Below are 23986 nucleotides of genomic sequence, written 5' to 3' on the forward strand. Positions count from 1 at the left end.
CTCTATGACTTACATGATATGAACAAATACTATGAATTAAAAAATATATATATGTAGCAAAACTGTATTAAATCCTCACAACCATAAGAATAGCTGTCCCCCTTTACTTTCTAAACAAACACAGAAGACAACTACCAGACTCTACTGTGCTTACATGAGCCTTTCATGCATGTCATTGTTGATGAACATAACTCAATGACTCGAACAGCAAAAGTTCCTGGTTCCTCTGCTGGCACTGTCAAAATGGAAATCTAAAAAGCAGAAACAAAATATCAGACATAGCTGTTAGATCTCATTTTCATTCTTTTATCATTAGAGCAAACTGAGTGTCTTTTTTCAAACACTCATTGATGTTTGAAAACCTTTAGCTGGTGGGATTGAATTTTAGAACAAAATTTGAAATATAAAGCATGCACATGTTTCAAATTATTGATATATTTATACATGATATATATTGCAGTCCTAAAATTCATGGACAATGAATATTTCAAATTATCTTTAATATTTATTAAATCTTTCACTTACTACATATTTTCAAAAGATGTGATTAATTACTTCATTTGTTCCAAAGGTTTAAACAATTTATTGTGCCCCCCCCAAAAAAGGCACAATAAAAGGACAATTCATTATTCTGAATTGTATGCACTTCATTGTTTCAATCACAGCACATTAAATTAATTTTGATTATTCATAATGGCTAAGAATAGAAGTTATAGAGTACTAAAAATTTGAAATGTTACCTAAAAAAAAATGCAAAGATACTAAAACAAGCAAAGCATATGTCAACATATACCAAAGTACAGCTAAACAAATACCAAAATATTTCAAAATGAATAGCTTCAAATTAATTTAAGGACTCCATTAATATGCAGAATGCTGTGCTAGGAACCACTAATATGCTATACAGCTTTATATTTAAAAAACTTTAAATTACCATCAGGTAAACATTTCTCTCCAGAACCAAAACTTCAATACCAATTCTCAATTTAATCTTCAATCTGAGGAAAATATATTGTTTTGTATAGGAAATACTGCCAAAAAATAAAGCCTTGTAATTTTACTTGTGAGCATTTAGATTTTAACTGGAAACATCATAATGATAGCCAACAGAGGAAATGCTTTTAAGTTCTAAAAATAAAATTTTTTTGATAATCATGACCTTCTTACTATCACTACCTGTATATACATTTGGAGATTTACAATGTCTCAAAAACTGTGTTCTCCATATTCCTCAACTCCTTTTGCTGCTATGATAAAAAAATGTCATACTGAAGCATTAAAGAGAGAGGAGCCAGTAAAACATGGATCTAATGTTGTGTACATGTGTGCTCAGTCATGCCCGACTCTGAGACTCTGGACTGTAGTCCACCAGATTCTTCTGTTCCTGGGATTTTCCAGGTAAGAATACTGGAATGCATTGCCATTTCCTCCTTCAGGATTTTCCCAACCCAGGGATCCAACTCATATCTCCTATATCTCCTGCATTGCAGGAGGATTCTTTACCACCATGCCATGTGGGAAGCCCCTAATGTTGCATAATTATTATCAAACAATTATGACTAAAAACATGTATATAACTGAAAAGGTGTCTTAAGGATTGGACAAACATTTAAGTACTTCTTTTGTTTCTGACGACTATCATGTATAATCAGTGACCCCCTACCACAGTGTCTTCTGTCTCAACTCTTGAAAAGGTAAATAACTTAAATCACAGAGAGATTATAAAAGCCATCAAAAGGTAATTCCTTCAATCCTTGAATAACCCTTTCATAAAATGTACCTAAACTAACAACTACTCTTTCCTCTCAGTTCAGTTCAGTCATTCAGTCGTGTCCAACTCTTTGAGACCCTAAGGACTGCAACAAGCCAGGCTTCCCTGTCCATCACCGACTCCAGACCTTGCTCAAACTCATGTCCATTGAGTTGGTGATGCCATCTAAACATCTCATCCTCTGTCATTCCCTTCTCCTGCCTTCAATCTTTCCCAGCATCAGAGTTTTTCCAATGAGTCAGTTCTTTACATCAAATGGCCAAAGTATTGGAGTTTTACCCTCAGCATCAGTCCTTCCAATGAATATTCAGGACAGATTTCCTTCAGGATTGACTAGTTTGATCTCCTTGCAGTCCAAGGGACTCTCAAGTCTTCTCCAATATCACAATTCAAAAAAAATCAACTCTTCAGTGCTCAACTTTCTTTATAGTCCAACTCTTACATCCATACATGACTACTGGAAAAACCAGAGCTTTTACTATATGGACCTTTATCACTTTATCAGTAAAGTGATATCTCTCCTTTTTAATATGCTATCTAGGTTGGTCAAAGCTTTTCTTCCACGGAGGAAGCGTCTTTTAATTTCATAATTGCAATCACCATCTTCAGTGATTTTGGAGCCCCCAAAATAAAGTCTGTCACCATTTCCACTGTTTCCCCATCTATTTGTCATGAAGTGATGGGACCAGATGCTATGATATCCATTTTGTGAATGTTGAGTTTTAAGGTAGGTTTTTCACTCTCCTCTTTCACTTTCATCAAGAGGCTCTTTAGTTCTTCTTCACTTTCTGCCATAAGGGTGGTCTGTGTATCTGAGGTTATTGATATTTCTCCTGGCAATCTTGATTCCAGCTTGTGCTTCATCCAGCCCGGCATTTAACATGATGTACTCTGCACATAAGTTAAATAAGCAGGGTGACAATATACAGCCTTGAAGTACTCCTTTCCCAATTTGGAACCAGTCTGTTGTTCCATGTCCAGTTCTAACTGTTACTTCTTGACCTGCATACAGATTTCTCAGGAGGCAGGTAAGGTGGTCTGGTATTCCCATCTCTTGAAGACTTTTCCAATGTTTGTTGTGATCCACAGTCAAAGGCTTTGGCATCGTCAATAAAGCAGAAATAGATGTTTTCTGGAACTCTCTTGCTTTTTCCATGATCCAGTGGATGTTGGCAATTAGATCTCTGGTTCCTCTGCCTTTTCTAAAACCAGCTTGAACATCTGGAAGTTCATGGTTCATGTATTGCTGGAGCCTGGCTTGGAGAATTTTGAGCATTACTTTACTAGCGTGTGACATGAGTGCAATTGTGCAGTAGTTAGAGCATTCTTTGGCATTGTCTTTCTTTGGGATTGGAATGAAAGCTGACCTTTTCCAGTTCTGTGACCACTGCTGAGTTTTCCAAATTTGCTGGCATATTGAGTGTAGCACTTTCACAGCATCATCTTTTAGGATTTGTAATAGCTCAACTGGAATCCCATCACCTCCACTAGCTTTGTTTGTAGTGATGCTACCTAGGCCCACTTGACTTCATATTCTAGGATGTCTGGCTCTAGGTGAGTGATCACACCACTCTTTCCTCTAAGTTTCATCAATTTATTTATGATTCAAAAATTTAAAAAGAGAAAAAAGAAAACATACAGCAAACAAAAAACGGCAGACCAGATACACATTTTAGACTGATCTCTCTGATGGTGTTTAAGAGAACAGATTTAAAGGAGACAAGATGAGAGGCAGGGCAATCAGGTAGAAGGAAGAGGTGATGAGCTCTGAAACCAGAGCAGTGAGAAGAAGGACCAAGAGGAAAGCAGACTAGTGCAACTTCTAGGAAGTATACTGACAAGGACCTGGAGGGTCACATGTCTGAGATGGGAGCAGATGTTGGAAGAACGTCAGAGCTTTCATGGAACTAGGAAGCACTGGATGAGCAGTTTTGAGAGGGAAGATGGTGAGTTCAGCTCTGAGTATGTTCAGTTTGAGGGGTCCTTGGGATAGATGTCCAGTAGGAAATTTGGCCTTTGGGCTAACAGTCCCAGGAGATATAGACATGGAAGGCTATGCAGAGTTGGAAATCATAAAAGTACATGGAGTCAAGTGGCAAGCATGCAGAATAAGAGGTATGGTAGACTGTACTCAGAACTCTGAGGTGGCCTGATATTTAAGAGGAGGATAGAGCCCACAGAGGAAGCCAAGACGAAATAGCCAGACAGTTATGAGGAGAACCAGGAGAACAAAGTGTCAATGATAGCCAAATGAGTAGAGTTTCAAGAGAAAGGGAACTGTCAACACTGTCAAACATACCAGAAAATACTTAGGAAACAAAACCCAAAAATGTCCTGTGGTCCTGACTAGTATGACGTTATTAATAAACTTACAAAGAGAAGCTGTAGTAGGAATTTGATAGTAGGAGCCAGGTTGGTTTAGAAATAATGAGAGGTAAGGAGCTGAAGGCAGCAAGCAGAGATACCATCTCAAAAATATTGATAAGGGCAGGGGAGAGATTGGATATTAGCTACAAATAGGTACAGACACAAAGAGCATTTTTCTTTCTTTTTTTTTTTTAAGTTTTTGGAACAGAAAATGCTAATACATGTGTACAGGTTGAGGGTAAGGTGCCAATAGTGGGGAGAGGCTGAAGATGTAGGAGACAGAGCAGGCATACAGGGTGGTGTGGGCACATGCGTGTGCCAAGGGTGCTTGTAAAAGGGATTGGCAATGGATAAGGAGGGGAGCTCCCTCATTAGTCTCTATGCTTGTGTATGTAAGTTGTGGGTGGTGAGGCAGGAGATCAAGGGCCACTGTGCTTTGGAGGTGTCCTTACTTTTTTCAGCAAAGTGACGGGGGAGAAGTTAGAGGGCTAAGGGTGGGTAAAAATAGTGAAAACTTAAGACTAGCTCTGAGGGGAGAGGGAGCTGTCTGAGGCCAGTGAGGAGCCAGCTGTTGGTAGGTATTCAGGGTTCTGCTAGATGAGGTTGGTACCACCAACACTGTGGTAGTGCCAGTCTATCTGGTTGTATAGTTTTCCCAATCAGCCCTTAGTGTTCCAAGTGTAGATCTGAGCTTCATCCAGGGATGGGACTTTCCTCTGTGGGTACAGAAGAACATTACATGGGAATTGAAGGTTTTGAAGGAAGAGCAGTTCGTAAGATCTACCATGTGATCTAGGACATGGAAAAGGAAGAGGGCAGAAGGGAGCTGGTAATCTGGGAGGAAACAGAGGGAACAAGGAACTGTAGGTCTCTCTTAACCTGTCAATGAGCAGGCTGGGTGTGGGTAAAAGAATGAAAGAGCTGAAAGGATCAGAGCAGATTAATGTTACTGTAAACCCATGACCTCCAGACTCAGCTGGACCCCTCAACACTGCCCAGTCATCTGACCATGAGATAGGTCACTTTCCACAGTGATTATTTTACTCCTTTCCTTGAGCTCTGACCCATTCCCATACTCACACCCCTATTCTCAGGAGACGACCTCACCTTGCAACTTTTAAAAGAAAATAGAACCCACTGGATAGGAACTCCCAAGTTTACAAATGTTCACAGATTCATTCTTTTTTTCCCCTTTTTAAAAAAATTTTAATTCTGTGTTAGTTTTTTTCTCTTTATTTTTTAAATTATGAAAGAATGATAACACATTTATAGTAGATACGGAAAATAGAAAGTTACATACAGTTCTACTTTATATTACAAATATTTAAGTAGATAAATTAAGATTTTTGGTTGGAGTTTCAATATCAAACTCTCAAAAATTAAGAAAATGAATATACAGAAAAGTAGAAGGAAAAGCACCATGAACTAATTCACTATAATTAACATTTATACAATTTTCACACAACAGCAAGATACAAATTCTATTCAAGTTCCCTCAGACTATAAACTAGGAGACACTGAAACATATCCAGGGACATAAAACAAGGTGCAAAGTTTTATAGTCTAAAGGTATTAAAATCGCACAGAGTCTGTTCTCTTATCACTGTGAAAATAGGCCAGAAATCAATATCAAAAGATATTTGGAAATAAGCCACATATTTTTAAGCACAGTGTGACATTTACCAAGAGAGATCTTTGACTTAGCCATTGAAAGCCTCAATGAAGTTAAAAGACTGAAAAAATACACACGGTGACTGCAGAGAATAAAGCAGATATAAAGCAGAGAATAAATGAGAAATTAATACCAAAGATACTTTAAAAACACCATGTAGGACCTCCCTGGTGGTCCAGTGGTTAAGAATCCATCTGCCAATGCAGGGGACACAGGTTCGATCCCTGGTCTTGGAAGATTCCACATGCTGCGGGATAACTAAGCCCATGCACCATAACTACTGAGCCTGTACCCTAGAGCCTGTGGCCCACAACAAGAGAAGCCACAGCCATGAGAAACCCATGCACCAAAACTAGAGAGCAGCCCTCACTCACTGAAACTAGAGAAAGACCACATGCAGCAGCAAAGACCCAGCACAGCAAAAAATTAATGAATAAATACATAAAATTTTAAAAACACATATTTGAAAATTAAATGTCCATTTTTAAATGATGGGTGTATCTAAGAAGTCATAAAAAGGAAAATTAGAAAATATCTGTAACAGAACAAAAATGAGAAATGCATTACCAGAATTTGTGCATGCAGTTCAAGGTGTTCATGCATTAACCCTCCTATTTCAAAGTGTCACATATCCCATCTAAGGACAATGTTTCTCACCTATTCTCTGAATCTCATCTCCCCTAGCCTTTATCTGGACCGTGCTGCATCAGTTATCTTCCTTTTCTTCTGGGAATCTTCAACCTCTCCTCTGCTGACCCCATTCTCATCAGCTGAAATACACTGTAACACTTCAAAGAAATGCTCTCTTCACTTCCACATCCCTCAGCAGAGATCACTGTCCTCTCTCTTGCTCTTCCGAGCTTAGCTTCTTCAGAAGTGTCTTTGTTTGCTCTCTTCACTTTTCTGCCTCTGTCACTCTTCAACCCATTCACAAAGGTTATGGTTTACTGGGAGATAGACAAGTAAACTGGCAATTACAGGACAGTATGATGAGTGCTACGATTTTACAACTTCTTGTTCACACTTGCCATGCTGAACTGTCCTTCCTATTTATCTGTCTGTATCTGTATCCGCAGGCTTCCCTGGTGGTTCAGTGGTAATGAATCCACCTGCAATGCAGGAGACGTGGCCAGAAAAGTGGCTTAGGTGTTTTGCTTGGACTGTGAAGAAGGCTGAGCACCAAAGAATTGATGCTTTTGAACTGTGGTGTTGGAGAAGACTCTTGAGAGTCTCTTGGATTGCAAGGAGATCCAACCGGTCCATTCTGAAGGAGATCAGCCCTGGGATTTCTTTGGAAGGAATGATGCTAAAGCTGAAACTCCAGTACTTTGGCCACCTCATGGGAAGAGTTGACTCATTGGAAAAGACTCTGATGCTGGGAGGGATTGGGGGCAGGAGGAGAAGGGGTAACAGAGGATGAGATGGCTGGATGGCATCACTGACTCGATGGACGTGAATCTGAGTGAACTCCAGGAGTTGGTGATGGACAGGGAGGCCTGGCGTGCTGCGATTCATGGGGTCACAAAGAGTCGGACACAACTGAGCAACTGAACTGAACCGAACTGTCCATCTCTATGTTTCATTGTATGCATGGGGCATGCTCAGTACCCTGCTTTTGCTCCCAACACCTTGTGTTTGCTCCAGGCTCTTCAAAAGTAGCAGTTGGGTTTTTTGGTTTCTTTGTATCTTTTGGATCCAGAAATTGTCCCAACTGTGTATGAACACAGTTTAGCCCCATATAGTCTCTCTGTATTTTTCTTTTTTTAAGAGAGAAGTCTGAATTTTATTCTGGGCATAATAGGAAATCACGAAAGGATTTTAAGCAGAAAAGACACCATCTGAAGTATATTTTTTGTTTTGTTTTCTTTTGATGTTTTGTTTTTAATTGACATTTTCATTGAGATCATTGTAGATTTACTTGCAGTTTTGAGAAATAATACAGAGAGAGCATGTGCTTAATTTAGTTTCCCCCCAGTGATAGCAATTTGTGCTGATCAAGAAGAGGTGTGTCCACGTGCAAGCACTGCAGCAAAGGGTCCCACATCTCAGCCTGTCTCATTCCCCCTGAAGGATCTACACCCTTACTCTTAAGGAGTAATCAGTGGTAAAGAATCTGCTTGCCAAGCAGGAGACACAGGTTTGATCCTTGGGTCAGGAAGATACCCTGGAGGAGGGCATGCAACCCACTGCAGTAGTCTTGCCTGGAGAATCCCATGGACAGAGGAGCCTGGTGGGATACAGTCCATGGGGTTGAAAAAGACTTGAACATGACTTAGCAACTTAACAAGACAATCTCTATCCTACAGACTGCAAGCTATGAGGGGACGGATGGTATCATGGTCAGCACTGTCTCCCCAGAATCTAGCACACCGGCTGACATGTGAAAAGTACTCACTCTCTGTTGAATGATTAAATGAAATAATTTGCACCCACACTTAAAACTAACATATTTGTTTAATAAAATAGAAAGTTTCCAACTTAAGGAAATTTCAGAACCTATCTTAAGCAGTAGCATACATGTTAGATCTAACATTCATGCTTACTGAGTAAGCTGATTTTATCAGTCCTGTAAACTGTTGTCAGAAGGAGAAGGGGGCATTCTTTTGGAATTTACATGTTCAGATTAAGAAAAAACCACAGGTATAAAGATTCCGCTGATGGAATCAGTGGTTATGAGGAGAAAGAGGGTACCAAAATGAACCATGGTGATGAGGAAAGCCTGAATTGAAAATGCATGCTGATGCTCATTCACACTAGGCCTCTAACAGTGAACTTACCACTACTGCTATAGGACTGGTTACCATTAAGCCTTTTCCTTCAAGATTTCTGTTGTTGTTGTTCAGTTGCTAAGTCATGTACAACTCTTTGCAACCCCATGGACTGCAGCATGCCAGGCTTCCCTGTCCTTCACTATCTCCCAGAGTTTGGTCAAATTCACGTTAACTGAGTTAGTGATGCTATCTAACCATATCATCCTCATCACATCCAAGATTTTTAAATGTTTCTAAATGCTTTTCTTCCCATAATAATATAATTTCAATTTCATAGTTGTAAAAAAAAAAATTAGGATGATTTCAATATTCCTAGAATAAATCTGTTACATAAGATACAGTTAGTTGTTCCACTGGAAGGATATCTTTAAGAAACCAAAATTATTATATAATTGCCATTATGTATTTTTAAAATGCATTAAATGTATTATTAGCACATATTTTTTAATATATTTTATTTTACCTGTATTAATTTACAACATATTACCATGTAGATTAAGTTAGCAACACGTTACCAACAAGAACAGGAATAGAATTACCTGTTGATCTGAATCTGTTTTGAGAACAGATCTATCTGTAATCAAGACTGCCCTGGAGATCTGCCTGTAATGCAGAAAAGTTAATCAATGACTCAGATTCCATGGATAAATCTCATTTATATAGCTATATGACCACCATATATGACCACCATATATGACCACCATGTTTGAAAGATTTAAGTCATGATAAAAGTGTCACCTCCCCAAACCAAGTCAAGTTCTGCTTTAATCTTTTCTTGGCTCAGGAAAGGAGGATGTGTGACCTGCAGACAGACCCCAGCTGATGCAATGGAGTCAACATTAGGCTAGGTTCCCTTCAAACCAGAAAGAAACCTTATAAGAAAACAGTGGTAACACACTGAATATATCTTTGGTTTGGTATACATCTGCATCTTACTTAAAGAACAGAACCATATAGAACTGTCAATGTAACCACACAGATGAATTTCCCTAAGTTTTACCTTCCCTTGCAGAGTGGCTGGAGGGGTGCCTTACCTGTATTGCACATGTGAGCATGTGTTCTCAGACAAATAACTGTCTTCCACAAGGAAATGCTTAGAGATTATTCTCTGACCATACTGATCTATGATTGCTTTACATCTACAAAGAAGATAAGCACAGAAAAAAGTTATCATTGATGATTACATAATAAAGAAAATGAACATAATCAGCTAGCTACCAATCCTGAATCTAAAACTAATTTGTGAAAAGATTTTAAAATTGCCCACAAGTACACATTTTTGACACAAAACTTAAACTGCAGAATATATATTTTTGTTGCTATTTTGAATCATTTTAAACTATTAAGTGTGGACTAGAACTTAAATATTTATTTTGAATGCTATTAATAGAGGAAAGTTAGGACAACTATTATGCTATAAGCTTTTCTAATGTTTAAGAACATAGAAGATTTTTCTTTGTTTAGGCTTTTTTTTTTAACAGATCTAAGAAAAGGGGGAGGAAAAGTTGATTAAGTATCTTGTTATATTATTTACAGCCTATGAAAGCCACTAAAGGCTTGTTTTTCTGTTAAGTGTCGCTTTCTCTTTTGTTCAAGAATAGCTATTTTGCAACAAGTGTGATAATGTTTTAAACCAAAAAAAATGGGGGGAGGGATAGAGCTTTTTTAATATCTGTTTCCACTTTACTTCAGAGGATGATCATAGAAAGACTGTTTTCAAGTGCTGTTTCCAAATAAAGAAAACACTTATGCATGGACATTATCAGGTCTCTGTCATCTGATATGTGTTGGGACAATGAATCATATAGAACCCTCCATTGACCTTCTCTCAGTGTGTCTAGATAAAACGATGAAAATTAGAATCCATCTCCTTGCAGTGCCACAAGTTATAAATGTACTTTATAGGGTTCATTATCCAAACTAATGGACTAAGGGCAACATCCTTGAAATGGATTTACCAGCACTGACAAAGACAGTATGCAATATTTCAGGAACTATATGCAAATGTCTGCATGTTTCCTATATATTTTTATTATGGAAATAACACAATTTACTTTGTCATAGCTTTCCTTTTGAGACTAGAATTATTTTATTTGAAAAACACTTATGTGTTACTCCTCATAAAATGCAAACAAGTAATTTCAAACTGATGCCATATTTAAAATATATTAGCACAAATTAAAATATGCTACCCTAAATAAGAGCTATTTTTTAAAAAGAGCTATTTAACAGGCATAAAGGCATTAACAGTAAAATGACAAATACCCAAGACCAATAGTGAAAGGAATTTAATGTGTATTTTCCTAAAGGCAGATTATGATATGCTGATATTCTTGAATAAATGGCATGACACTGCCATCAGGCTGAACTATATCTTGTAATGTTAGATACATATATTTTTAATCAATTGGCTATATATTACTAAATATATCAATATTTATGTGATTTTTTCCCATATCACTTCTACTTCCTTTCTCTTCCTCAGTTATATTTCTATGCATATTGCCTCACATTTCATCAAACTAGAGCTCCTGCTTTATAAAATACTTAACTAACTAAAGTATTTATATCTATTTTAAAAAATAAGTACTTAGCGATGGCACCCCACTCCAGTACTCTTGCCTGGAAAATCCCATGGACAGAGGAGCCTGGTAGGCTGCGGTCCATGGGGTCGCGAAGAGTTGGACACGACTGAGCTACTTCCCTTTCACTTTTCACTTTCATGCATTGGAGAAGGAAATAGCAACCTACTCCAGTGTTCTTGCCTGGAGAATCCCAGGGACGGGGGAGCCTGATAGACTGCCGTCTATGGGGTCACACAGAGTTGGACACGACTGAAGTGACTTAGCAGCAAAATCAGAAAGGCAAGTTAGTCTCCTGGTTTATGTTTTTATTAATTTTTTTTTCTTTTTCTGGACCATGACATGTGGCTTGTAAGATCTTAGTTCCCCAAGCAGGGATCGAACCAGGGCCCCTGCTGTGAAAACTGCAAGCCCTAACCACTGGACTGCCAGAGAATTCCTTCAAGTCTTCTGTTTTAAAACATTCATACACAATTTAAAACACAAGCCACTTTGGCAAGGGAAAAGAGAAATCTGTTGATCCATCATGAAGCATCAATCCCTATTTGTCCTGCAAACACTGACAAGCCTCTTTCTTACCTTTAACTCAGAGACTATAGAAAGTTAAGAGGGAATAATCTGGGCAGAAAAAAAGAGGCTGTTAAAATCTTCTGTATTTTGACAAGGATTCAGGTTATACAGATTTATCATTTGTCAACATTCAGGTAATGAGCACTTAATATTTGGGTACTTTACCACATGTAAATTTTATATCAGAAGAAAAAGCTATAAACAAATATTAAACTCTAGTTAATGATACACATACTGAAGTATTTAGGGGAAATTGTACTGCTATCTGGAATTTACTGAGAAATTTACTGTGAAATGGTGAATAGGTGAACAGAGGGATAAACATTTGGGTAGACATATGATTAAGCAGGCATGTTAAAATGTTAATTGTAGAATCTAAGTTGTGGATATACCGGTGATCACCCTGAAATTCTTTCCATGTTAGTGTAGAGTTTAACATTTTCACCATAAATGGGAAGAGGGAGTGATATTAGTATAAACCTTGGACTCCAATCTAAGTCTTTGCAAAGGGCTCCCATTTAAGTAAACCACATAATTAAACCTGGCCCTGAAGCTTGTGGAGACCTCCTTGCTTATAGGTTTCCAAACACTAACTGGGCTGCTTTTGTGATAGCTATAGCTTTGGTGAAAGGCAGACAGTGATTTCATAAGTTATGGTATTAGCACTACTGGGGATCATTCAGAAGGGAAGGATGGGTATGGAGACTGGGGAGCTCAACTATGCAAGGATAATATGCAAATAAATGTGCCTATCTATGCTGAAGCTTCTGGATTAAAAAGTGGTTCTCACAGGAGGAGGAGGAGGAGAAGGAAGCAAATCAGAATCACACCTGGGGGACTTTTTCAAATTATAAGTACCCCTGGAGATTCTGATAAGCTCCCAAATCCCAGGGAAGAATCACCATGGAGTGTGTCACAGCTACTATTGTATCTTTACACTATCCTAGGTGGAAAGTCAAGATTATTGCTATAGAAAAAAATACTGATTTCTGCAGAAATTGAGGTGACAGTCACATATGCCTAGTCAGCCTGAGAGATGATAACAATACAACTTACCTGACAGTCTCATGCTAAAGTACTAAGGCTCTAGGCCTGAGCAAAGCTGTTCAAACCAAGACACATTTAAGTAAGTGATAAGATCTGTTTTCCCCTCAGATACTTACTGTCATATATTAGGCCTAATTGGGAGAACAATGAGGAAAGAAATACAGATTTGGGACCTAGACTTAGACTTTGCATTATAAAGATTAATATAAAAATTATGACATTCAAGTAATGGGAAACAACAAAAAGACATTAAAATAGCCTCTGTTCACCCCTCCAACATGAACTTGAAGAAGCCATTAAAGATTAACAGCATTCTGAATTTAGTTGAGGACTTTGCTGAGCCCCATAAATAGTAAATTGAGGAGGAACATGATAGGAGTTCCCAGTTACAGGGTGCAATGACTAAGCTGATCATAAGAATCAGTGAAGCCAGACAGAACATTTCTAGAGTTGAGCTTTCTAAATCACAACAGTTATGCAGTTCTTGGTTCAATAACATGAGGGCACAAATAGCAAAATTATGGTAAGAAAGAAAAGAATCAGCAAGATGAAAACTCTTTATCTGGAATTTGGTCCAGGAGATAAAAATATTAAAACAGGTATCCATTCTCTATAATACATTAATTAAAGGGATTAGAAGATTCCCAGTAAGTGAAGGAAACAAAATAATCCCCCCTGCTCACTATGCCTTTTCAAGCTTTCTCAAACATATCATTTCAAATGCCACCTTTTCAATGAAACCATTCCAAAACACCTATTACTCATTTTTCTTGGGTAAATATCTACTCCAACAGTCTCAAACATGATTATAACTCCAAACCTATGGCTTGGCTCTTGTTGTAATCAATCCCAAGCTCTGTATTCATATTTTTAACTATTATCTACTTTTTTTTCTGGAGAGACTCCAAATGCCTTTTTAACCTAGCATGCCCCAAACCTGAATTCTTCATGGTTCCTCACCTGCTTCCCTTCTTGGAAACCCTGTCTCAGTTAATGGCATGACCAGCAGTTACTAGAGTTTCCTTAGCTTAGAAATCTCTTTTCCCACATCTAATCTGCTACTCAATTTTGATTTCACCTTATAAAAACTTCTTGAAACTAGCCTTTCCTCAACATCTCTACTGACACTGCCCTAGACTCTTGTTAAAATTAATAAGATAATGAATGGATTGTTAGCATGCTGGTAGTTTATTTGTTAAACATAATGTTTATGCCATATATGTGTGGCATAACAACCATGTACCAAGCACTGTTCTAAGAGGTGAAAGCTTGGTGGTGGGGGGAGCAGCAGAGTATTAGGGAATGTTCTTTGGAGGAAGTGATACATTAGCTGCTTTAAAAGCAGTTAAAACCAGTTAAAGCAAGCAAATAAGAACATTTCAATAGAAGCTCAGCACTTGCAGGGGAACAGAGGCAAGTAAGAGAAGTACAAGGAACCAAATAGGGAGGGAAGACAGATGAACTGAGAGAGGCAGGCAAAGGTCAGACCCCAGAGTCTCATGTGTCATGTTAAAGGGTCTTAGACTTCATACTGAAGTGATATAAAGTCACTGAAGCTTTTTACATAGGGAAGGACAGAGCCAGATCTGCATATTGAACAGATTTTAATGTATAATTATCTAATTAATTTACTTGTTCTTTAATGTACCCCAGTAGACTCTAAGCTCCATGAGAACAAAGACCATGATTATCTTGTGTTGTGCTATACCTCCGGTGCCTGGCACACAGATGACAACTGTGCATGAATGACTGAATACATGATGGATGATGGAAGTATTCAATGTATGTGAATAGTGCAGAAACAGAAACAAAGATTACAGAATCTCTGATTTTGCAGGTAAAGAATGTCTTTCCATCACAGTGCTTCATCCAAATCACTTCTAATTACAGAAATGGAATGTAAAAGTAACAACTCTAATCTTGTTATTCACCCATTTATAACTATATTACCATATGTAAAATAGATAGCCAACGGGAATTTGCTGTACAGCTCAGGAAACTCAAATAGGGGCTCTGTATCAACCTAGAGGGGTGGGATGGCGAGGGAAGTTCAAAAGGGAGGGGATATATGTATACCTATGGATGATTCATGTTCAGGTTTGATAGAAAACAAAATTCTGTAAAGAAATTATTCTTCAATAAAAAATAAATTAAAAAAAACTACATTATAATCTGAAATACCATTAATTATAATCTGAACTCCTTAACATAGCACAGAAGGATCTTCCCAATATATCTCCTCTATGGGATTCCAAAGTATCCAATTACATTAAAAACTACTATTAGCTAACAGGTACTAAGCTCTTGCTATATGGATTCTACACACTTTATCTGTTCAATTAATACTCATAATAACCAAATGAGATAAGTACTGTTGTGTCCCACTTGAAAGATAAAGAAACTGAAGCAAAGAGAAGTTAAACAACTTGCTAAAGTTCACTCAACTAGTAAGTGGGGAAGCCAGGGCACAGATCTAGGCCTACATGACTTCAGAGCCTATAATCTTTATACACAAGGGCAAGATTCATGTTTTATTCATCTCTTTATCCCCATAGCAACTAGCATGTGATTGGTAGAGGTTAAATAGCTAGAATATTACTACTACCATCTTGCAAATGAGACATAATAAAATACGAAATTCAGCAATTTTCTTATTTAATGAAAAATGGTGTTAAGAATCAGTCACCTCACCCTGAGTCTAACATACTATTTATTACTAACTTCCAAATACCTGGGAAAGGTACAGTTATTCCTGACATTAGAAAAAAAAAACAAGATATCTTCAAGAAATAGTAATAGCAGGAAATCTAGTAAGTGAGACAGCTGAAGTTCACAAGAACAGTAGCTGAAGTAATTAGATTCAGACTATTGGTTACAGACATGTCTGGCCGAGGTCATCCATACCCTACGCTAGTATCAAATACTGCATTGCTAAATGGTGAAATCAAATTTACAGGAGTTTTACATGGTCAGCATTCCTACAAAGGAAAAGAAAGCTGCTCAACAGCATTCAGTGTTTCCCAAAACAGTCAACAGAGGGCTTCAGTATTAGAATTTAATGAGAGTGTATAGAAAAGAACTCCTGATACATACGTCCTCTAAAAATTAAGAAAGCAGAGTCAAGGATAACACAGCCAAGAGAGCACAGTCAAAGTGGATCTCAAGAAAGTACATTAAACAAAAATGAAAAATAAGATATAGCTCAAAATAAGTATGAATTTAGTTACATATTTCATATTTCTCCTCTCAAAGTTTGTACAACACTTTGATGTATAATCACCATGCTAAACTCAATGCTATGATCATTTATGCTTCTATTTGCTTTCCTCAATGAAACGTGAAAAGAAAAGCACAAAAAAGCTATCATCAAGTTTTAATCTTCATTTTTTTAACTTAAACCTATTGAGTATAATGGATGATAGGCACCTGCCTTGATTCTGGGGATACCATAGCAGTGAAATCCTGCCTTTTCTTACAGGTAATTTACAATCATATGGGGGGACCTGAGTTGCGGGGCTGGCAGAGGGTTCTGATCTAGTCTGTGGGATCAGAAAATAAACTTAGACCTCTGAGGTCTAGGCACTTGAAGCATGGGTAGCTCTTAACCACACCAAAGAAGAAAGAGGATGCCAAGTGTTCCATACAGAAAAATAGGGGAGACAAGACAATCTAAAACCATAAGGAGGCAAATGAGACAAATGCAAACGTTTGCAAATTCCTTGATTAATAAGCCTATAAAATTCAGAATAAACAATTGTTTGAGTCAACCTGGATTGCTTAAAAAGAAATGTATGCTGGATATGCCCAAATATAAACTCAAGGATTTTCCCTCAAAAAATTATCCCTCATTTATATTCAAATCCTGACAAAATATCTATTACTGGTAGGTCTCTCAGTTATTTGATTTTGAATGACAAAGTAATAGTATTTGGGAAAGATAAATAAGCCTGAGTTAACTTCAGTCAATACTTGCTTTAGATGCTTATAGAGAATCTTTAACTTGATACAATGGATTTTTAGTGAAGATATGAATTTACAGTTTTGAAGTACTGGTTGTTTCTTAAAAAGAAACTTTTTAAAGATCACTTATACAATTTAGTATAGTGAGAATACTCTACATATCATGAATATTATAAATGCAGGTCAAATTTTTAACTGTCCCACTATTAACAAAATAAATATTTATGGCTTGGAATAAGTTTTCCAATATGAGAATCATACACAGAATACAAAATGGCTATATCGTAAACACCCCAAGATGGACAATAAAAAGATAGTCATTGGAAAACTGACATTCTAGTAAAGTAATAATAAACAGTATCAGTAGTCATTTTGCGATTTCATTTACATTCATTAAAATAGACACATACAACCTGTTCTAACATTTTTTTAAAATTTTCACTGGACTGAAGATTATCCAATATGTGAGAATGGACTATATTTGAGCATATAAAACACTTTAAGATAATTTATTTCTAAGTACTAAGGAAAAATTAAGTACTTTCTAAGTACTTTCAGTAACTCAACTAAAGCATGTCATATCTGGGAGGAGACCTGAAAACTACCACAGAGTCCATCTAACTCATAGCCAAAGGAACTGGCCCAGAGACAAGTGACTTGCCCACTGTCCCTCATGGCAGTGACAGAGTTCCAGGTCTCCTTTTACTCCAGGGTTACCTGACCATTGCATGCCTTAAGAGTTGTTAAAGAATAATTATTATGTTTAAGGTCTTTCTACAAAGATACAAAAGAAATGAATTAAGACCTAGAGTGCCTAGTCCATCATGGAACATAGTACCAGTGGCTAAATCTTGAACTTTACCTTACAGATCAGTGTTTCTCAGTTTCATCTAAGGAGTACCTACATAATATTCAGCTGGAGGTGTTCCTTAAAACTGCAAATTTCCTGGCTCCACTCTAAGCACATTATCCAATTTCACTCTGCCAGCATGAGGCACAGAAATGGGCATTTTGTTTTACAAGTTTACCTATTACCTAGTGATTTACAGACACATTAAAATTTGAAAACTACCAAACTTTGGTCTTTAGAGCCTGAGCCCTCAGCTATCTGTTGCAGTCCAAAATCTGCAGCAGACCACAAAGAAGAGTTCCTTTATTTAGAGTTTGTAATAAAAACTAAGTCAAAGTTAAGGTAAATGCAGCCTTTAGTGCAACAGATGCTTTTTACTGTACTAACAGATTCTTTAAGAAAAACAAAAAACAAACACGAGCCATGCAAATTCTTCATGTCACTAAGAGTAACCTGTAGGACTAGAATGAGACCTCCAAAAGGTAAAAGGATCTAAGTAAATAAGCACCAAACAAGTAATTCATTATCTAGCTTTCCATCATGGATACATACTCATGCTTCAAAATGAATGCATAAGGGAAAATGACTCTAAGAATCATAAAGACAACTATTCCTTCATGAACCTCCAGAGAGCCCTCACGTATCAATATATCTTGGGCCTGTGGGATAGATTTTTCACTGTAGATTATTAATGTTTCACTTATGTAGTACCTTTCTGTTAAAGTGCTAAAGATAATTATATGCTTTTAAAGCATGTGTCCATTTTATCTTACACTAGATAATTACTTAGCTTATCTAAATATTACATATTCTAGTTGAATTTGTTCTCCACCATATCTCAAAATACTAGTTATTGCACTATAACTGGCCTATAAGAAATTAACACTTTATGCTACTTAGATTATACAAAAATATTGTAAAATGGAAAAACAAAAAATAAATTTTATATTTTTAAGATTCTAGGTCCAGATATTAAGGCATTTTATGACTTGAACAATACTACTTCTTTATATATCCCTAAAAACAGTCACACAAGAGATATGGATCAGTAAATGCTTAAAAATAGAAAAATACATAGTAATTTAAACAGCTCCTAAAAATAAATAAAAAATAAAAAATAAAATAAAATAAAAAAATAAACAGCTCCTAAAATTTGATGCAGTTGACCCATTTACATTTAAATGTAAAGCCCAGAAATTAAAAAAAAAAATACTACTTAGTGTAATTTAGACAAGAACACATTTTAGTAACTGAATAATAAATCCTAGAAAAATAAATCTTAAATATAAAAATGAACAGATAAAGAGATCATGTTCAGCTTTGTTTAAAAGTAGGTACATTCTTATTTCAGTCCTAAACCAGCCTGCAGGCCTGATACGGTTGTAAAGAAATTCATCCTCAGATAACAGGGCAGCATAGTTTATGACAACAATCTACCTAAAAATCATTAAAGTCTTTTCTCTTGGAGTGACATGCATTATCAGCAGAGATTAATCTGATGAGTCTTTAGGTGAGATCCATTTTTAAAAATGCAATAACAGAGGGCTTTGTTGTCATCTGATGAAAATCAATTAGAGGAGGTAAGGCCACAAGGAAAACTAACATCACTCATCACTCACCCCCGGCAGCTGAAATGATTTGTCTTCTGAGCTTGGATGATCAGGAGCTATAGTCATATTGCAGGGAAATTAATTTAGTTTCTATATTCTGAACTCACTTTCCTTGTTCTGGAGGATCTAAACACAAATTACTTTTAATCAAGGTTGATATGTTATTAATACCAAGGAGGATCTTTGAAGAATCATTTTTTTAAAAATCGACTTTTAGCACTTTTCACTTGTGCTTGGGGGTGTAAATATAGGAAGGTAACTTATATCATCCTTACTTTCCAGATTCTTTGTCCACAACAAGGCACTGTACTGAATGGCGAAGACAATAGATTCCACCAAACACTGCACACATTCTAGGAAGAGAATAGGAAAATGAGGATTAGAATTCTTGAGTTGAAAATTAAGGTAACATAAAGTTTTTAAAAATATCTAACATCTAATAAATTTAACTGGTCTTAGAGAATAAAAATATTGATAATTTATTATCTTTTCTATCATGGTATTAAGAATATCTCAGAGATAAGATTAATATTTTAATGCAGCAGAGGTATTAGTGCTAATAATACAACATGAAAACCTAGAATTGTGACCAAGCTGAAAGTATCAATAAGCAAAGCTCAGTTATCCCCCATTCCCAAACCAGCTACTGACTACCTAAGGTATAGAGGCTACAAATAACCTCAGGAGGTGATGGATGAGACCCCTCCACAACAGAAGTGACCACAAAGAAATGCTAAGGGAAAAACAAGCTGGGAAGGCTCTGGAAATTTTACTTACCATAAAAGTAAGCACAAACTAAATTAGGAACTGAAAATCAGAGCAATAAGCACAGGAGTTAATGCTACAGAAGCTCTAAGGAGTTTGTCTAACTCATGAATCTAGGGGCTGGAGTTTTAATGCCCATGTAGGGAAAGGAGAGGCCTTAGGATTCAAACAAAGCAGGGAGTAGAGAATTCTCTACTTGCTGTAGAGAATAGAGAGTAAAGTAGTGAGAGAGTAGAGTAGAAAGCAGAGTAGTGAGATATACTCTAATAATATCTGGATCCTTAAAGGACTATACTTTAGTGAAAAGGTGATCAAGGGGGAAAATCCTGTGACTACAAGAGAGAAAATGTTAAATGGTTTTATCTAAAGCCCTGTGTAGGTGTCCATGATGGCTCAGTGGTAAAGAATCCATCTGCAAGGATGTATATTCTTCTGTATTTATAACCAGTGGTCTTCTCTCACATAGACTGGAAATCTGAAATTACACTATTACATGATTTGAGAAACTCTGACTGAGCAACTTCACTCACTAACCAATAAAACATCATGAAAAATGGCTCTGTGCCAGTGTGTGTGCTCAACAGCTCAGCTGTGTCTGACTCTTTGCAGCCCCAAAGACTAACCTGCTAGGCTCCTCTGTCCATGGAATTCTCCATGCAAGAATACTGGAGTGGGTTGCCACTTCCTACTCCAGGGGATCTTCCTGACCCAGGGATCGAACCCACGTCTCGTGTCTTCTGCATTGGCAGGCTGAATCTTTACCACTGGCCCCACCTGGGTCAGTAGTACCCTGGGAAATTTTGTGGAAGCAACTGCTAAAACTTTCTAGAACAATATGACCTCAATCCAGGCTACATGAAATTATCAAAAACAGAGTTTCCTTATGATGAGCTTATAATCTAAAATAACAGATGAAGAAATGCATCTTATCCTAAGTGAGAATTAACGGACATAACAAATAGAAGGAATAGATTTCCACTAAACCTTATTCAGATAGTTAAAATGAGTATACTAAAAAGGGATGGATTAAAAACATTAAGAATGATGGAAAGCCCAGGAAGAATACTGTGGTAGACTGAATAATGCTCCCATCACAGATGTCTACATCCTAATCCCTGGAACCTGTGGATATGTTCTCTTACACAGCAAGAGGATCTCTGAAGATGTGATTAAATTAAAGATCATGAGATGGAGAAATTATCCTAGATTATCCCAGTGGATGCAATGTCATCAGAAAGGTATCTTAAAAGAGGAAGCAGAAAGGTCAAAGTCAGTGAAGATTTACAGATGGAAGCAGAGGTCAGAATCATACCACTGCTAAAAGGGGGTCACAAGTCAAGGAATGCAGGGGGCTTTTATAAGCTGGAAAAGACAAGAAATAGATTCTCTCCTACAGCCCCAAGATAGAAGGAGCCCAGCCTATTCATTTTAGGCTTCAGACACCCAGGACTGTGAGACAACAGACTTGCATTGTTTTAAGCTAATAAGTTTATGGTGATTTATTATGGCAGTGATAGCAAACTAATATAAGACCCATGAAAGTGAAAGTGAAGTCGTTCAGTAGTGTCTAACTCTTTGTGACCCCATGGATTATAGCCGGCCAGGTTCCTCTGCCCATGGGATTTTCCAGGCAAGAATACTGGAGTGGGTTGCCATTTTCTTCTCCAGGAGATCTTCCCAACCCAGGGATTGAACCTGGGTTCATTGTAGGCAGATGCTTTACTGTCTGAGCCAGCAGGGTGTCTCTTAATATAAAACCCATAAGTATGTGAAAATGATTATGACAGAGATGGCATTACAGACCAGTGGGGAAAGAATGGATCACTGAACAAGTGGTTTTGAGACAACTGATTTATACCATATACAAAATCAATCCCAGGTAGATGAAAGTATAAATATAAAAGACAAAGCTTCTAGAATATATGAGGATATATATTTGAGTTCAGGGGAAAGAAATATTTCTTAAATAAGATACAAAAGGCTAAATCGTAGAGAAAATGTTGGAAAAAAGCATTTTTAAATGATAAATATCTGGACAAAAAAAGAAAGTGAAAAGCCATGGACTAGGAAAGATATAAAAAATATCTTAAAAATTATTTTTAAAATATCAGTTTGGCAAAACCAATATAATATTGTAAAGTAAAAATAATAATAATAATAATAACATCAGTTTGGATAATAATTTGGCCATGTCTAATAAAGTTGAAGATGCATATGCCTCTGTTCAGTTCAGTTCAGTTGCTCAATGGTGTCCGACTCTTTGCGACCCCATGAATTGCAGCACGCCAGACCTCCCTGTCCATCACCAACTCCTAGAGTTCACTCAGACTCACGTCCATCGAGTCAGTGATGCCATCCAGCCATCTCATCCTCTGTTGTTCCCTTCTCCTCCTGCCCCCAATTCCTCCCAGCATCAGAGTCTTTTCCAATGAGTCAACTCTTTGCATGAAGTGGCCAAAGTACTGGAGTTTTGACTTTAGCATCATTCCTTCCAAAAGAAATCCCAGGGCTGATCTCCTTCAGAATGGACTGGTTGGATCTCCTTGCAGTCCAAGGGACTCTCAAGAGTCTTCTCCAACACCACAGTTCAAAAGCATCGATTCTTCAGCGCTCAGCTTCCTTCACAGTCCAACTCTCATGTTCATACATGACCACTGGAAAAACCATAGCCTTGACTCGATGGACCTTTCCTTCACAGTCCAACTCTCACATTCATACATGACCACTGGAAAAACCATAGCCTTGACTCGATGGACCTTTGTTGGCAAAGTAATGTCTCTGCTTTTCAATGCACTATCTAGGTTGGTCATAACTTTCCTTCCAAGGAGGAAGTGTCTTTTAATTTCATGGCTGCAGTCATCATCTGCATTAATTTTGGAGCCCACAAAAATAAAGTCTGAAACTGTTTCCATTGTTTCCCCATCTATTTCCCATGAAGTGACGGGTCTGGATGCCATGATCTTCGTTTTCTGAATGTTGAGCTTTAAGCCAACTTTTTCACTCTCCTCTTTCACTTTCATCAAGAGTGCAACATTTTGACTATTAGGTATAAATCTTACAGACTCTCAGATATATATACAAAAGATGTGCATAAATATATATTTTTTCTGTATTGTTTCTTAGACAGCATATCATAGTGGTTATGAGAAAGTATTCTGACTGTCTGAGTTTATATCCCAGCTAGTCCATCTTGCAGTTATGTGACCTTTCAGTATCCTATTTTCTTCATCTGTATAATGAGAATAATAGTATTTACCTCATATAGGATTCTTCTGGAAATTAAATGAGTTAATATTGGAAAAGAAGCTACACAGTGCTTGGCACACAGTATTACATAAAGCACTCATTCATTAAATAAATAGGTACTATTTGATATACATCACATGTAACCCAAATATCCATCAAGAGGAGAATGAACCAAAGAAAATATAGTATATTCATATGTGTGATAAATAATTTAACCTGGCCCATAAAGACATCTAGCCTTTGTCTTTGTCCTCTCAGAAGTGATTTCTAAGCTCTTGAAATGCCAAGCCTGAAAGACATGTCCTTGTTTGTCTGTAGGCTTTGGGTCACCAGACAGTCTTAACAATATGACTTATGGTGGGGACTGGCCATACCAGAGAGTCTTAGAGTAAGGACTAGCCTAAGACTAAGGAAGATCAAAGTTTGATTTAGGATGGAGACTTTGGGAACTGTGATATCAGTTAACCTCTGGTGGGGCTGGAGACTGAGATCAGCTCCATGGGTAAATCAGTCACACTTGAATGATGGAGCTCCAATGAAAGTTCTGGACAGATGAAGCTCAGCTGAGCTTCCCTGTTTAGCCATCCTTTGTGAATACTTCTATACAACAATACCAGGAGAGTAATACTGCCCTAACTCCATGGGGAAAGGACAACTGAAAGCCTGACATTTGTAGCCACCCTGAACTCTTACACTTCTTCCCTTGACTGATCTCAATTTATACCCATTCCCTGCAATAAAGCATAACTGTGGGTTAACAGCTTTTAGTGAGTTC

At 37.2% G+C, this 23986-nt stretch overlaps 1 protein-coding gene across 3 annotated transcripts in view; it reads right to left on the bottom strand.

The window, feature by feature from the left end:
- The window catches only part of CHM (CHM Rab escort protein), a 249481-nt gene that overhangs the window by 63972 nt on the left and 161523 nt on the right, over positions 1–23986 (bottom strand). For all 3 annotated transcript variants that reach the window (XM_042242472.2, XM_004022232.6, XM_060407430.1), the window contains exons 9-12: positions 19476–19553; positions 9616–9720; positions 9121–9184; positions 155–251 (exon numbers count right to left, since the gene is read on the bottom strand). In XM_042242472.2, coding sequence (XP_042098406.1) covers positions 155–251; positions 9121–9184; positions 9616–9720; positions 19476–19553 — 344 coding nt within the window. The remainder of the gene's footprint in view (positions 1–154; positions 252–9120; positions 9185–9615; positions 9721–19475; positions 19554–23986) is intronic.

The sequence above is a fragment of the Ovis aries genome, chromosome X (genome assembly GCF_016772045.2).
Source record: "Ovis aries strain OAR_USU_Benz2616 breed Rambouillet chromosome X, ARS-UI_Ramb_v3.0, whole genome shotgun sequence".
In the NCBI taxonomy this organism is placed as follows: domain Eukaryota; kingdom Metazoa; phylum Chordata; class Mammalia; order Artiodactyla; family Bovidae; genus Ovis; species Ovis aries.